General features: G+C 35.6%; 1 protein-coding gene across 9 annotated transcripts in view; it reads right to left on the reverse strand.

The window, feature by feature from the left end:
- The window catches only part of Acaca (acetyl-CoA carboxylase alpha), a 288,856-nt gene that overhangs the window by 121,483 nt on the left and 149,408 nt on the right, over nt 1–17,965 (reverse strand). For all 9 annotated transcript variants that reach the window (XM_078042389.1, XM_078042384.1, XM_078042383.1 and 6 more), the window contains 8 exons: nt 15,419–15,562; nt 14,539–14,635; nt 13,295–13,402; nt 9,188–9,244; nt 8,880–8,924; nt 2,530–2,571; nt 1,076–1,291; nt 156–311 (listed from right to left, as the gene is read on the reverse strand). In XM_078042389.1, coding sequence (XP_077898515.1) covers nt 156–311; nt 1,076–1,291; nt 2,530–2,571; nt 8,880–8,924; nt 9,188–9,244; nt 13,295–13,402; nt 14,539–14,635; nt 15,419–15,562 — 865 coding nt within the window. The remainder of the gene's footprint in view (nt 1–155; nt 312–1,075; nt 1,292–2,529; nt 2,572–8,879; nt 8,925–9,187; nt 9,245–13,294; nt 13,403–14,538; nt 14,636–15,418; nt 15,563–17,965) is intronic.

The raw sequence follows: 17,965 nt of genomic DNA on the forward strand, positions 1-17,965 counted from the left end.
CCACTATCTCGCAAACTTAGTCTCAAGTAGTGTGTAAACTTAAAAGGCTCAAACCACTGGACAAGAACACCTGTTTCCAACTCCAAGGAAGATATATATGAATGAATCTTTTTGCTTATGTTCGGAGTCCTGGAGAGAAGCTAGGAGAAATGTACCTTTGACGGGTCCATGATGACTGTGGGCACAAAGTTGAGGAAGATGTGGTTACAGTCTGTGCGAACATTTGTATTGTTAAAAGCAACTTCCAACTCATCCATGGCTTCCAGGAGCAGACGCTCCCCTTCATTTTGTAGATACTCAAAAGAAGCTTCCTATACAGGAAGAAAACACCATCATTAATGTGATTTCAAAGAAACAATAAATAAATGGCTATTATAACTACTTAACAGCAGTATGTCATAAATCATAAGGCACAAGGTGAAGACATTATTTGTTTTTCTCCCTAGAGTCCATCTAGTGATCACAGGCAGCAGGGGCATGCAAAAGCCACAGAGTCCTTGCTAGCCCTTTCTCTTGCCTCTTAGTGTATCGTTTCCTTCCAACACGTGGAAATGCTGGGCACCCCCAGAGCTGTAACACCAACAGGATTATAATTCATACATGTCAGACAAATTGTTTAGAACAGAAATCTGCTTAGAAATGAGAAGCTGAAGAAAACTCATGGCTATGCAATTCAATAATAACCACATACCAGGAAGTCCTTGGTATATTAGACACTACCCATCCTGCTAGACAGGTTTATGGTGGGATTACTTCTTTCCTAACTCTTCTCCTTATTCTCTATTATCACTCAACTCTCCCTTTGATTTTTCTCTTAGCACACTTTTCTTTTTCTCAAGTGAGTGCTATCATGTTTCCATTACCAAGAAAAATCAGATTAAATAAAAATAAGCCTTTATTATTTGTAATATTTACTTTTGTGAATGAAATGACTCTCAGACACCTGCTGGTTATTGGAGAGTGAAAGGAAATAGAACAAGAGCCTGATTCAAACAATGAAAACATGATTTTGAACCTTTTTTATTTCTCTACCCCTTCCCTCAGGGATAACTTCCCATTGAAGTACAGCACCTACCTTGGTGACCAGATCGGAGTGTCTGATGATTGCACGAACAAAGAATCTGTAATCTGTCACTTCTGTGCCAACTTCTACCTTAGCTGCCCCAAGATATAGGTGCATCTTGTGGTTAGCACATGGAATGGCAGTGAGGTCAAAATTTCTCATCCGGTTCAGCTCTAACTGGAAAGCTAGAGCAGGTTCCAGGTGACGATAGATTCGGTCCTCCTCAAACTGATCACAAGAATCAGACAAAAAATAGCTCACAAGAGGTACTTATAAGATTATGATTACATAGGTAAAAGAGATGCTTGAAAATAGCAATGAAGGTATGATACACTAATAAGCAAAAGAAAATGAGCTACATATAAGATATTGCCAAGGCTACTGCTATAACTTATGTAAGATTAGGGACTAAGGTACCCATGCACTTAACTTTTCAACATATATGCTTTTACAAGTGGTGATGCTCCCCATTAAAAACAAAGACACTGGGCATGTTGGTCATGTATATAATCCCAGCAACTTGAGAGCCTGAGGTAGAAGGATTGAAAACTCATGGCCAGCCTCAGCAACATAGCAAGGCCCTAAGCAACTTAATGAGACCTTGTCTCAAAATAAAAAATAAAAAGCTGAAGATGTGGCTCAGTGGTTAAGGACTCATATGTTCACTCCCAGGTACTAAAGAACCAAAAATGAACAAACAAAAAGTTACAAACAAGCAAAAAATTTCAATTCCCTTGGAACTCCTATGGCATTTAATGTTGTAACTCATTTTTTACCCTTAACCACAAACTGCTTCACATTAACATTTATTCACATGCTGATGTTTTAGGTTTACCCAAGAAGTCTAAAATGCTAAAAGACAGAACTTAAATCTTACCATTTATGACACACTACAAAGAACACAGTAAATGCCCAATAAATAAACATCATTTTTCAAAAAAGGTATTTGGCTTTGGAACCTAATATATCCACAGATATATAATTATGCATCTTTTTCAAAAGTTTTATTAGTACATTTACTGTGTGTTTGCTTGAAACTAAATTGTTTTTCCAGAGTACATGTCAACTGAGTGAAAAGTGAGCCAGCACCAAAAATATAAGCTGGTAACAAGAAGAAACCAACATAGTATGAACTACTATACTTTAAAATTGAAAAACAAATGCATGGGAACAAGAGTTGAACATAAGTTGTGACAAGAATAATTCTATAATGCAGTATTGTTTAATATCACATCATTAGGATTGTTTTGAAGGATAGGGATGATTTTGAAAGTTATTGTTTTCTTTGGGTAGCTCAACACATTTGATTGTTTCCTAAATCAAACTCGTTCTGAAGGGAGTGTGCTTTAGTTCTAAAACACATGTAAACAAAGAGAAATACAAGTTCAATCAGAGAAAGAATGGGAAAGATAAGAAAACAGGAAAAAAAAAATTCAAAGGGTAGGAATCTAGCAATCAGTCCTTACCTTATCCCTTGCTCGGAATGTGAAAAACTTAGGGAATTCTCTCTGTTAAAGAAGTGGGTAAAATGTGTCAGTCCTTCATAGATGTGGCCTTCCACAAACAAACAGTATAGAAGAAGCTGGGCATCTAGAACAGTTTTCCAGAAAACGTGCTCCTCATCTAAGCCTAGTCCATAGAATGTGAATGGTCCTCTGAGTAATCATCACTTTGACCTCACTTTCAAATTCTCAAATTACCACATTACCTAAGTTTAGATATCTGAAGTATCTCCTGTCTCCAAAGTAAAAAAATTTATAATGTTTTCATGTCTCAAACTAAAACTTCCTGGGTGATGTCTTGGCAAAATCTGGCAAATAAAACCAACATTACCCTTATGCTGCAGACACTGCAATAATAGTTACTAGAATGATTTCCCAAGTTTCTCCTAAACAAACTCTTAATGCAAACTAGATAGACAGCATAGAATCTTCAGTCCGTGGTGTTTTTCCCCTACTACATTCATTCTCAAGTCAATAATGTCAAGAGTATAAAAAATATTTCAAGACAAAGAAAACTATTAGATACTACTTTGGACACTACCACTCTATAGGAAAGAAAGGGTAGAACTAGTGAACTTATAATCATTAGGTCTTAACGCTCTTTTGCAGAGCATTACACAAGAAAGCAACCAATTTACTAGAACCTTATTAATTAACAAAGATGAATTCAATTAGTAGAGTTCATTAGTTTCTGAAATTTAACTTATTAACACCAAATACCCCTGTTTCTCGGATGGAAAGCTCTACTGGCAGTGTTGGAATCAAGTCGTTACTATTTGCCTCGATAGGAGGTTTCATTAGGCATCTTCTTCATTATGAGTGCAATATAATCACTTATTGGTACAAGGCAAAGAGACCAGGACTAGCTGCCTACATATCCTTCAGTGGGCTTTAGAAGCCATGAAGAAAAGATGTACTGAAAATCTTCTAGATGGCAGTCATTCTCATATGTTATCCCAGTGAATGTTTACAACAACCTCAAGGGAGTCTTTATGACCCCCATTTTACAGATGAGCAAGTATTGGTTTAAGTGATATGCCCAGGATCATAGAACATAAACTAGGGTCTCTCTGATGCAATAGCCATACCCTTCCACCTCTCAAGTGCAGGGCATCATTACTCTATTCTTATAATATATTCTTATAATCCAAACGTCTCCTTAGAGGATTTAGCTTCATGAGACAACAAAACAAAACAACAGAACAACAAAAAGACCCCCTAGAAAACTCAGACTTTGTTTGGTGGAGAGGAGGCAGAAAACAAACGAACAAAGCAAAACTTGTGCTAAAAACTTGTGGTTTATGAATTTACTGAAAACTTGAATACTTTCCACAGGTATCATACTGTATCCTTACCTTGCACAGTTAATACACCTTTTCATATTTTTCTCGGTGTTTTAACTATAAAAGTGATTTTAACATACTTCTACAAGTGCATTTACTATGCCCAGGGATATCACTTGTCCAGAGTTGGGTCTTTAAAAGCCCTTTGAAGGTGGATTTTACACAGAACTGATCTTTTACTAATGACATTTTGTTCTAAATAATTCTCTGATGTTCTCCCCTCCCCCTGCCCCAGTGACAGTGAAGCACATGGGGATAACTTCAAGGTGAAGCAGGAATACATTCAGCTGAGTTGTCAGTAGATTTCATGCTCATGGATTTATATAATCTAATTTTGGCTTTATTCTAGTGAACTTTAGCTTTCACTGTATTACCTAGAAAGTAACACATGTCAAAAAGGATGGGTAACAAAATCTTTCCATGGAACTAACTCCCTGAAAGAAAAGTCATCAAGGAGAGTGACAATATAATTTTTAAGTATATATTTTTCTATTCTGCCTGAACTATTATTAGCTAATTAAAATAATTATTTAGTATATCATTTATCCAATCATACACATTATTACATTTTCCTTCAAACACAAAACCATTTTCCTTCAGAAACAATACCAATAAAAAAATGCTTTCTTTTCCACTAAACGAATTAAGAAAATTTATAGTAAATAGCAGGCACAAAAGCAAATGGTTTGAATGGAAATACTTTTATTGCAAATAATGAAAGAAAATGATTTTGGTGGAGGGTGAACTATGTGTAGGTGACAAGACTGAGCAAATTGTTAAAAAAAAAATTTCATTAAGGTTAGCTTAAAAAAAAAAGACATCATGAGATGATATAAAAGCAAACTTTTTTTTTTTCAAACATGTGAGCAAATTTTTAGCTCCACAGTAAATTTAAATATCGAACATTCAAAAAGGGGGGTGGTAAGAACTTTCATGTAATGGGAAAGCAGGACCATTGAGAAATTCTTTGGGAGACCAGAAGTCTGAAGACTTTTATAGAAAGCCACTCAAAACAAAACAAAACAAAAACAACAATAACAAAAAACAAAACAAACAAACAAACAAAAAACATCACCACAGAACCACAGAAAAGAAATCCAAAAGTCTGATCCTTCATCTCACCTCATCTTCATACTGCCAATTTTTCCACTAACAACACTCATGCTTATTCCATCACTAATGTAATTGCTTTCCAGGCATTCTACTAGTGTTATGGGCAAATATCATAATTGAATGTACACAAAGAAAAACCCTCTTAGTGTTCTGGTACCAAAAACAAAAGAATGCAACATTTCTCAGGAAGAAATTATACCCCTGCTGTGTTCTAATCAGCCAACCATCATCAAGACAATCAAAATAATTTGCCTAAATTAGCCAATCAAGACACCCTGCAAATCAGAGAATGTGAAAACCTGCAACAGAAAACATCATAGCTGATTATGATACTAATAATCGTGTTAAAAACCTAATGAGATGAAGAAATTGGGAGCTTGCTGGTGCAATTCTCTTTTACCTCAACATGCTGAGAACTAATTATATAGACTGTAATTAAAACAAAAACCCATACCAAACCCTCTGAAAACTCATAGTTGGTCCACTAGCAAACAGAACTACCTTTTTGGAAAGAAAGGTTGAAAGGAAGGAAAGAAGGAAGAATAGACAGAAATATACACATAAATACATGAATTATGAAACTTGACAACTGTTCGTGAGCTCATCCCTCAAAACTTAAATAATCCAAAACATTTAATTTTAAAGTGGGAGTCACTCATATAACAATTATGAAACTACAATTATTTCTTGGGAAATGCGCAAAAATTTAAAAAGTCTCATCAAATCTTACATGTAAGAAAGGAAAAAAAAACATTTTATTAACAGATGCAAAACTGCTTGATTAGAATCTTTTCACAATTTTTGGACCTGATGTTTTGATTTAAGTCGCAAAGGAAAGAAAGAAATCCTGAAAATATGCATTTTAGTCTCCTTACAAAGCACTTTGCTGGACTTGAGGATGTAGTTCAGTGATAGAGCACCTACCTAGCACATGTGAGGCACTGGCTTTGATCCGCAGCACCACATAAAAATAAATAAAATAAATAAATAAATAAAAATAAATAAAATAAAGGCATTTCAGTGAGCATTGCCATCTCAGAACAAGTCCCCACTTAGAGTAAAGCTGGCTAGAGTGGCTGGCTTTCTGGGGACTATGGTGACTATACAGTACTGGAAATGCTTAGAGACAGCACTGATATCTGAATAAACACCTCAAAATATACACACTCTCCAGGAACTTCTCTTCTGGTCCTCGTTTGCCTTGTTCTAGTTCTGAAGCAGTCTGAAAGACCATGACTATGAAATAGCATAGCTTGCTTCATTCCATAACAACACTGAACAAAACTTGGTAACCTTCCTTCTCTCCTTGCCCCCTCACGTGTGCATTCTCTCTTCTATTCAATAATATAGGGATTTCACAGTGTAGAACAGGTAGGCTGCATACATCACAGTGGATTACCAAGAAGCCAGAGAGATCAAGGGATTCATCTCTAACACTCCTGGAAAGCTTCCTATTTTTCACACTACACTAACTATGGCCAAGCACATATCAAATGACATGACAGAGGCTAAGCATCCTTCATGAATGGCAAGCTACCACCAACAGACAAATTCACAGGAGCACTATGATAGCAAGCCCTGGATTTGTACAGTTTCTGCCAAGGCTTCCTGGCCATTGTAGATCCTGGATAGAATTCAGTAATAGTTGCCCTTGTCCCCAGTGAAATCACTAACCATTTCTAAGGAACATAACATAAAGCACCCCAACTACTCTGACATTCAATTCTTTAATGCAAATCTAGTCTACACTTAAACCTTAATGTTCTCTATGCTCTAAAGCAGACTTTCCTACACTCAGGACAAATCAAGTCACTTGATAATTTCACTGATTTCCCACTCAATGCCACTATAAATAGGAACAGTGATTGCCAGGCAAGACCTCCTGCTGATCTCATTTCCTAACAGATTTTGCCTAAACATGTCCCCATTGAACAGAAATCCAGAAATATTAGGACAGTGGGGAGGAAACGTCTTCAAGCTGTTAGACATACTCTAGGACATGACATAGATTCAGAGAGATAAGAATCGGCTTTTATTTTGTGTGTTAGTTAATAGCCTAAAATAATTTTTTAAAATGTTAGTGAGAACGAGTAATTTTAAGTTAAAAAATTTAGTGAACTGTTGTAACTGATCATGGAATGCTTATTATAGGAAACCAGTTAGTATACTAGAGACATGAAGACTCCGTCTGCACTATTAACAATAAGGAAAAGAATTTTACAAACTCAGCATCATTCCCCAAAATAATATGCTATTATTCCAAACTCAGTGACAAAAAGAAAAAGCACACTAACATTTAAGAACCTTGACCGATACTTTTCCAAAATCCAGGGATGACTATGGTATGTCTATCTTAGCTCTGACCAGTCACAGTGTTTATTCATGGGCTTTCATATTCTGTCCCCAAATAACAATTTTATTCTCTAAGCTCCTGATTTTTCTTCCTAAAGCCCCAGGGTTCTCTTTAAGCTCCTCATACTTCTCCAGTGACTTCAGTTTCCTATTTAAAGTTATTGATTGATATATATCTGCACTCTGCTTGATTTCCTGACATCAATAACACAAGGGAGCTGTATAGTCCACAACATTTCCTAAAGCATTTCAGAAAATCCTAGCTCTTTAGTTTGCAGGGTAGGCTCTCTTGGTTCTCTACAGACTAGTTCAGCAAGGTGAATTGTAAGAGGAGAAACAAAATATCAAGTGTTAGAGACTTAATAAACAAAAGGGCAATAAAAGCAATCACACATAGGTCCTTGAATTTAGAAAGTCTTTTCCAGAATCTCAAATGTTATCTTCATTATTACAAATGAGTAGGGCTTGAAAACTAGATTATCTTAATTGCTAAAACAAAACAAACAGAAAAGCAAAATGAAATAAAATTTTTCATCAGAAAAATTGAGACTTCCTAACATCCTCTGGAATCTTTCTTAGCTACATTAGAATTAATTTTTAGTGAGATATTTTGACTATAATCAGTCATTTTGAGAATGACATCTTGACTGTGAACTAGATCTTTCACTTTACTGCTGTCATCATACTAGGTTTGATCACATGGGTATACTACAGTTGAGATACCAGGCTATTAACTTAGTTGTCTTTCACATAAAAACTTTAATTTCATACATATTAAAAGTCAATTCAAGGGCTGGGACTCTAGCTCAGTGGCAGAGCACCACATAGAATTTGTGAGGCCCTGGTTTGATCCTTAGCATAAAAATCAAACAATAAAGAAATGCTGTCCATCTACAACTACAAAAAAAATTTTTTTAAGTCAATTCAGTTAAATGGAACTACAAACAAAAGAATACCTAATTTTTATTTATTTCTTATTCTTAGAATTAACATAAGATGGGGGTGGGTGGAGAAATAAAAAAAAAAAAAGAATTAACATAAGATAAAAATAGAAACTTTGGCTCGGCTACAGCATTTTTAATAATAAATCACTATTCTTCAGAAGTGAGATTTCTTGATAATAGAATTTGAATCCATATTTGGTAGAAGCCAAAACCTCAAAGTACAACTGATTATTTTTGATTATTGATTCACTATGTGCACAGAAGAAATTATTAGTTCCTACTTCTACCTTATTCATCTGAAGAAAAGCATATGCTCATCCTTAACTATTTCTCAGAGAAACATTAAGAATTCATTATAAGATTTTTTAAAAAAAGGAAAAAAACTTCTGCTGGAACACTTGATAGAAGGATTGAATATTCATCATAATACTTTCTAAATGAAGAGAGACCAAACATCAGCAGTCTAAACCCTTCTAAATAACTCAGATATATTCTATTTCAGTTATTGGTGGCAAACAGATAAAACAATAAGTCGTCTTTCATAATTGTTCCTTTTACTTACATGAAATCTCTGATCCACTTCACAGTTGACCTGCTTTCTAAAATCCTTTCAAGTAAGACAGAAAGAAAAAAAACAATAGAAACCACCAATTAGTAATAACATTTTAAATGAACTGAGTAATGAGTTTAGAAAGCCCTTCCCAGAATCTCAAATGTTTTGTCTAATGTTTATTAAAAATTAAATTTATAGGAAAAGTTATTTCTCTGCATAAGTTCTGTAAATAAGCATATTACTACAATCCCACTTTATTTTAAAAATTGTGGTAAGAGCCCAAGAAATACACATACAATTTCCATGTCAATCAATACCTTTTGTGCAACCAGAAAAGTAAGGCGTCGGATTCCATGTTCAACCAAGGTAGCTTTCTATGAACAAACACATAAAATAAGATAGATGACATCTCCATTCAATCTAAATTTTACCCTGTTCAATCCTTGTAACACTCTGTTTGGGTTAAGCACCCTATTTGGATATTTGTAATCTCAGCTCTGAATCTTCAAACTTACAAATAAACAGATTTTAACATGGCTCCTGTGGCTAAGTCTTAAGGAATGGGTTTTATATTGATTTGCAAAAAAATTGAAAGAAAACTTTGGGGAAGAGAAAGGGTTATATGAAATCACCTAAGTTCTGTCAGAATTGCTTCACACCAAAGTAAGCCTACAATTCATGTTTTTAGAAATTAAAGTAATTGGTTGTGTATTTAAATGTGAAGATTAATACTACTGATGTATAAGCTAAATGAAATCAAGTAGATGAAAATAAAGAACTTTCTATGAAACAGAAAATAGGTTCTAAACTTTTATTTAGAATATAGATATTACCTACCATTAGATATAGCATTTCTAGAATCTAACAAATCCTAACCTTTCAGTTCTTCTAAAACAATTCCCACTTACTTTACATGGAGTTATTTCTTGGCATAGGCAAATGGTATATTAGGAGTAAACAAAGACTAGAAATCTCAAGATAGCCTCTTAAGAGAGTCTTGGACCTCTGGAAATTAGCCTCTCTCTATCCTTTACTATTCACTTACCTCAAAAAGCAAAGAAACAGAGTGAATTAAATGAAAGACATGCTTTTAAGAGTACTAACAAAGGGGCTACATGGCAACATATAGAAAAAACGATCCCACCAATTGAATGACTTAAGAGAATATATTAATAGTACAAACAGAAAAAAATACATGGCCTTTTACAACCTACATCCAGACTTAAGTTTGATAACATTTCTTGCTATAACTCTAACCAAGAGATATGTTCAAAAGCCAATTATTTTTTTTAAATTTGTTCTAATTAGTTATACATGACAGTAGAATGTGTTTTGACACAAGCCAATTCTTAATTTTCATTTTTTTTTAAAATCTAAATTTGCTTCCCCACCTTTTTTTTTTTTAAATCCAAACTTGCTTCCCCTTATAAAGAAGCATGTTTCTGGGACATTTTCTCGTATTTCTCTATTTCTTCTACAGTATTGCTGAGTAATAAATTGACCTTACTAACAGTACAAGCAAAAAACACAGGAAAAATAAATTTTTTATATATAAATTCTAATAATAAATTCCTAGGTCAAATGTAAGTTTTGATCCAACCACACTTAAAAAATATTCCATACTATCATCATGCTCCTTAGCATAAATAACCAAATACTGACACTACAATAAGGAAAAAACTGTGTAGAAAGAAAAGGGGTGTGGTGGTAACCAGGAACAGAAGCATTCCTTCTGACACCAACAAAGAATTCCACTATAGTCAGGTCCTTCAAAGGCAAGCATCAATAGCTATGTTCTGGCAAGGGAAGAAAATAACTTTAATAATGCCATGATTTAAAATCAAAATTGTTATTGCTTTTAAAATTCCACAAGTGGCTGACAATAACAGCAGAGCAACAGGATTCTGATTACATTGTAATAATGTGGGTCTCACAGCAAGTCCACAGCTATTACCCAGCGATTAGGCGTCAGCACCTGGAGAAACTCCATTTACACTGACTGCTTCAATCTCCTCCACAAGTCATTTACAAATATATGATCCTAATTTCTATGAGAGAAAAAAAGACATGCTGGGACTAGAAGATTATTTGGACAATTTGGATCAACCTATTTGATAGTTTAATGCGTATGTTAAAAAAAAAACTTTCTAAACTGCTATGAGCATGATCATGAAGTGAAAAACAAAACTAGTTATCACTTCAGCTTTCTTTTCTTAAATTGCTTTTCCTTCCTTTTCTTCTTTCATATATATTTTTAAATAAGGAGATGAAAATGCCAAATATTTCTAGATAAACACAATACCTGATGCAGTTAATAGCTTCTCTTGGCCTGGAATGTCAGCACAGTCTGACCCTTCTGAATAACCTTAGGCAAAGACTAGATTTCTCTGTGTCACAGCTTATAAGTCAAATAAAGGAAAAAATAATCCCTTATTGCTTATTCATGTTAAATAAATTTGTATATTTTATAAATAAATAAATAAAGACCCTACCTCTTTAAATCTGTGTGATGATATACAATATTTAGATCTGAAGGTGATAAATAATCTAAAGTTGTGGTCAATTATGGAAAAAATCAAATACAGGCAATCAGTGCTTCAAAACCTGGGAAGAAACTTTCATAGATTTATTTCATGAAGCAGTAGTGGCAGCCACCATATACAACTTTGGATTCTTCCACTAAAGGTCACTGGCCTCACTGGCCTTATGGGGTCACTGACCAAGAACAAGAAGGAAGGTAAATTGCTCTTCTAAAGAAAAATTCCCAGGCATGTCACCTACTTTTCTTTCTCTGAAAGTACCTTTTACTCATGTCGGCCACTGCGATCCTTGATGGCATAGCTAGTCTATGTGCCCTGAGAGTATTATGGAGTAAATGCTGATGCATGTTAATTACAAAGTTTCCAACTTTTCCCTAGGTATCTATCATTAGAATTACATGATTTGAATGCTAGTGGCACTAATTGTTTATACTGCTGAATTAAGTTTTTGAAACATCTATTGAATTTTTTCTCTAAAACAAGCACTGTAGACTAAGTGCTATCCATTCAAAGAGAACACATGGGTCTGGCCATTAAAGGCAGTTTTGTATTAGTTTTTTTGCAGTACTGGGGGTTGAATAGGGGCCTCACACATGCTAGACAAACAGTTTACCACCAAGCTACACCAAATTAAAGGCAGTTTAAGAGGGTGCTTTGGCATTTATGACATACCATAACGAAATGTTAACTGTAGGGAGTGGGATGTATGTAGTTCAGTGGTAGAACATTTGCCTACTATGTGTGAAATTCTAGGTTTAATCCTCAGCACCATACAACAAAATTAACTACAGATTATCGTTTTCAGCATGCCTATCCTGTCCCCTCAATTTCACTATAAGAATCTTTATAGTTAAAAACCATTCTTATTTATTTATTTATTTATTAGTTGTAGGTGGACACAATACCTTTTATGAATTTATTTTTATGTGGTGCTGAGGATCGATCCTAGGGTCTCACACGTGCTAGACGAGTGCTCTACCACTGAGCTACCACCCAAGCCCAAATAAAAACTATTCTTATTGCTAATAAATATATGGTAATGAGTAATTCAAGGGAGTTACTCAGAGTTAATGAGTTACTCAGAAGTCCTCACCAGAGGTAAAATTTGAGACAGTTCTTAAGCAGAAGGGAGAAAGGGAGGAAAAAACTTTCTAGGTGAGAGGTGAAGGAAAATGATGAGACTTTAAGTTCAGACTATGGAGTTTATAAATGTGAGATATCAAACTGATATAAATTGAAAGGAGGATGGAAGCATAACTAAGAAAGAAGAGAAAGACAAAGAAGGGATTTGTGTTGTGTTTGGGCTTACACATGTGGAATTAGGAAATAAAAGAGGCTGGGTATGGTGGCACATGCCTGTAATTCTAGCTGCTCAGGAGGCTGAGGCAGGAGGATAGCGAGTTCAAAGCTAGCCTCAGCAAAAATGAGGTGCTGAGCAACTCAATGAGACCCTGTCTCTAAATAAAATACAAAATAGGACTACAGATGTGGCTCAATGGCTGAGTGCCCCTGAGTTCAATCCCCAGTACCCCCCTCCAAATTTCTTTAGAATTTTATCCTTATAGGCAGAACTAGCCACAATTCTGATGGTTATGATAAAAGACATAGCCATTATAAATGATAAACCTTACAAGTAGCAACGGATAAAAGGATGGTTTTGGTCAGGCACAGTGTTGCACACTCATAATTCCAGTAAATAATGAGGAGTTTGAGGTCAGTCTTAGCAATTTAGTGCCACCCTACAAAAAAAAACGTTCAGCGGTAGAACACTTGCCTAGCATGTGCCAGGCCCTAGGTTCAATCCCCATTCTGGTGCGGGGTGGGGGATGCCTTTGACAACCAGCAGGAAGGGCCACCACCAGCTTCGCTTAATCAAGGACTTACATTTTGTTGCGTAAACTCTCTGAACATTGCTGCCAGCCTGTCGTCCTCAATATCACCATCAGTCTTGATAGCCACATTCAGAATGTGAATTGGTTCTTCCCTAGGGACCTGGAACCCAAGAACACAAACCAAAGAAATGATGACACTGGCTAACACAGAAGCAGGAATAAGTTATAGTACCTGGCAGAATAACATAAAAAGAAGTCCACCTCCATAGATTGTTCTGGTTTTCTAATCAGTAGGAATAAGCAAACAGAAGTACTGCCAAACAGCCACAAAAGAAACTAAATAAAACACATAAAAGATAAGCCAGCAAAGGTATTAGCTTGAATTAGCTTTTTCTTGACTTGACATGAACTTGAAGACTACCATGTCTCAACTTTTTCACTACCAAAATGGGAGTTAAACCATTTTATTTGCCACCATTCTTCAATGAATGTGAAGAGAAATGAGTGAAAGAAACCATCTGACCATATTCTCAAGTAAAATATCTCCTTATGGTTCATCCAACATCGGAAGTACCAAACTATGGGAAAATAATGTTGTAGGTGAAGAACAGAACAATGTGTTCACTAAGAAATGAAAAGAAGAGATTTCATCAAAGTATGAAGTTTTAAACAAATATCTATTTTTCTGCAGTCTAAAAATCTACTATTCCCTGAGGACTATAATAACACCAAGATGAAAAGATACAAACCATAACTGAGTAAAAATTCAGCAATCAAGGTTCAAATCTTTAAAACAACATGCAGAGACTGAGAGGCAGCTGCAATGGATATAGCTGAGTCCATTCTACACTATGGGTTCTAAGATTAATTAGTATTTCTTTAAATTAAGAATTTAGCCAGGCACAGTAATACATGCCAGTAACTGCAGCTACTACAGAAGATGAGGCAGGCGGATTGAAATTTTGAGGCCAACCTGAAGAACTTAGGTTGCCTCAAAAACAAAAAGGGCTGAGGAAGTAGTTCAGTAGTGAGCACCCCTGGGTTTAATCCCCAGTACCACAAAAAAAAGGAAAAAAAAATTCATGACCTGTTTCCAAAAATACTTCGATGAGGCACATTAAATTTAAAAATGTAAAGTAGGCTTATAAAGTAAGTTCTTCTCTATCATATCCCAAAGTCAAAAAGACAGTACAAGTCCTGTGTCTCCATATGTTCCAAAGTCAGAAAGATAGTATATAGTACAAGTCCTGTATCTGAAAGAACAAAGCAGTCTCCCAAAGGGGTTACTCACTATACCTTGTCTTCATCATATAGAGATGTATGGCCTGCCTCTGGGAATGTGGGGCTTTGGGGTGGGGAGTCGGAGAAGCAGCCCATCACGTCATCAAATATTCTGAAAAATACAGAGAAACACCCACCATGAAAATCTGAGTGGCAGAAAACCTAAGTGGCAGGAAACTAATGCTACCATTGGCAGCTCAGTCTAAAAGAATAATCTATGCTGCCCTGTGCTCAATAGTCAACTGAATAGAATCACCAGTGGCTAGAGATGACATGCAAAATTTCACCAAGTGGCAGAAATTAGGAGGATAGATTGTTTAAACTTTAATAAACCATATATATATTTTCTTTTTAAAAAAGAAAGATCTAGTGCTTTTTTTGTTTTGTTTGTTTCGCTATATGTAAGATATGAGCACTGCTGTCATCATCAGTCTTAAAGTAACAGAAAGAGCCTGGGACTGGAGCAGTGACAGACCAATGTAATTACCCCTCCCCCTAGGGTAATGCATCAGTATACATCAAGAGATAGATGCTGAATGCATTTAATCAAAAGATGTATCGTCTCTGGTGGGGCTCACTCTAGTGTTGTGTTTAATTTCTCCTGACATTTCACTCATCACAGAGCAGACAGCTTCTTCTGTTAGCTTCTAAGGAAAAGATGATTTTTGTTTGTTTCTTCTTTTTTTTTTTTTTTCTGACCAGGCTCATACTACAAGCAGAGGCTTGAAGAGTCTGAATGAGAGATGGAAATGAAAGGATATATATTTCTCTGAAGGCATATACAATAAGGGTGATACCTCTTTAACTAGTTCATGGCCATTCTGGGGAAGGTGAGACCCCAAAATAGACAGATCCATGGCTCCCCTTATACAAACACAGTTCCACAATATCTTACCTGATAAAATCTTCAAAAGTCCGAAAAGAGACCATTCCACCCATCCGCTGACATGGTGGTGTGAAAGAGTTGTCCAACAGCACATCGCTGACACTAGCTACATGAGTCATGCCATAGTGGTTGAGGTTGGAGGAGAAGGACATTCTAAATGGCAATTCAATCGAGTTCATTAGACAAGGAGGGTAGGAATGAGGATTGGGAGGTAACAACAGGGAAAAGAAGATAGGAGAAAACTCTAAGTAGGGTCAGGTTCAGAGCAGGTATGGTTTTTTGCCCACTATAGACAAGGTTGTTTTGTTAGATTCATGTTTCATTTGAATTTCCCCAAACAAACTAAATTTTCATCAAAGTTTCTTTAAATAGAAATGTTAAGTTGTGTCAGGAATTTCACAGCATGACATGTCTGATGAATGAATACCACATAGGGGTTAAAAACCATCCTGCATCTTCCCCCTCCCCAAACATTCCCTCCATTAAAAGGAAATATGCAAACTGAGTAATTATGCAACACTTCAGGCATTTTTTTCTCTAGGAACTGTGATAGGTTAAGTATTCACAGATGCATAGATAGGTAAACACATGTATATAAAATAAGAATTCTAATTAAGAAGAATAAAATGGTTTAGTAAATCATTACAAAAAAGCATTATTTATGGTACAGAAACAAGTCTGTCTATAAAATGAACTTTACTGAGGTATTTACCTTTTACTTTAATGGGCTGATAGGGATAGTTAGAATTATAGTCCTCTCTTTTTAAAAGAGAGACATTTTTTTAACCCCAAATTGCAAAATTTCCTTTTTATATTTAAACAATTCTATACCAAAGCAAAAATATCTTCATTGAGAGCTCTTAATAATTTCCAGCAAGATACGAAAAGCAGAGCATGGGTCTCAAAGTATGTGTAAGCATGACAAATAGTTGCTAAATGAAGATGCTTAAAGAGAACTGAACTGATTTGTTCAATCTAAACTGTAATGAATCTGAATATTCTTTGATGCACCTCAGAAGTACGCACTGATAAATAATACTGCAAGGTATTTCTGAATGCCCAGTCAATCAGGACAGCCTGTTAGGAAGGACCAAGCTAATGGATGCCTCCAGGATTTGCCTGAAATGTTACTGACATACTGATCTGAAGCAAGTTCAGAGTGAGGCCATGGCACCTGTACTTTGGGGAACTGCCCAAAAATCTCCTTAAAGTATACCACCTGCAGTGCTGCAGGAGGAAGAAAGCCAGCAACGTGAACTTGAGACCTGGGTATTTACTGCACCCTATTGCAAATCATACTTGTAAAAGGCAATGGAATTCTTTATAGGATGGAAATGCTGCTCACACAGACTATAGAGACTGACACTCCTGGCTTTCATTCCTTTGGTAAATGATGACTACGGAAAGGTATGTCATCTTTTGACAATATTAGGGAATAGAAAGGCAGAGTGGGAGAGGAAACCATGGATACCATGAGTGAAACAAACAAATGAAACACACATCAAGCAAGTCTTACATGTGGCACTCACTAGAAACTGGGATTATGAGCTGTATTAACCTAGAAATGCTATCATTCTGTTCTTTTCTAGGATCACCAAATATATTTACTAAAGGAGCAACTTTCTGAGGTATTTTTCTACCCATGTGGTATTAGACAGAAAAGATATAAGGGTTCCCGATAACATTTAAATGGAACTTCCTCTACAAAATCAACAGGCTGTGTTTGTAGCAAACATAGGGTTAATATCTTTTACCCTAGACTGAACCCCATGGGAAATATATACTATTCAGTTTCCCTTCACTACTATGCTCCTGGGCCAGCACAGCTAAGGGCAGGCAGAATGAACCAAGTTCACTCTCTAAGGGGAGACTGGAGGATCCTATAAAAACACTGCCTTCTTCTCCACATCTCAACTGAACTCTAAAAGCTATGATCAGTTTTGATTGTTTAATATTCTACAGGGAGAGGTACAAAATAAATGTAAACCTATAATTATTTTCACATCTAACATTATCTACAAAGAGTTCACTGCCTTCGCACTTTGTAGATTCAACTCCAAGCAGAACTGCTATTCTCTCAAACTTGCATTGTGTTACCTTGCTTGGCTCAAAAGGCAGGAGGAACACAAAGTAAATACTAAAAGTCACTTGTGTTATATTGGCCTGGAAACCTCTTCACAGGGCTGAACATATCAAAACCTAAATATATTTTTCCAATGTTCATCTTATTATAGGTTTAAAATTAAAACTTGACTTTCAAATCATTATAAAACTAATATTTCAGAAAATATTAGCTAACAAACTCTTAAAACATGAACTCAACTATATCTAGATTTGTACTCCTCTTAAAGGAGGAACAAATTAGAGCAACTAAAAATTGAAAAGTCTGTGAACAATTTGTAGATAGGAGTACCCTTAATGGTTTCTCCTCAAAGTCCCAAATAACAGAACTCAGCAAAAGATGTTTTCAGTAAAGCTGAACATCAGGCAGACAAACTCCCTATCACATACAGTTAAATAGGAGTTTTTCCATACTGATGTGTTCAAGTATTGCTT

The sequence above is a fragment of the Ictidomys tridecemlineatus genome, chromosome 3 (assembly GCF_052094955.1).
Source record: "Ictidomys tridecemlineatus isolate mIctTri1 chromosome 3, mIctTri1.hap1, whole genome shotgun sequence".
NCBI classification, from domain to species: domain Eukaryota; kingdom Metazoa; phylum Chordata; class Mammalia; order Rodentia; family Sciuridae; genus Ictidomys; species Ictidomys tridecemlineatus.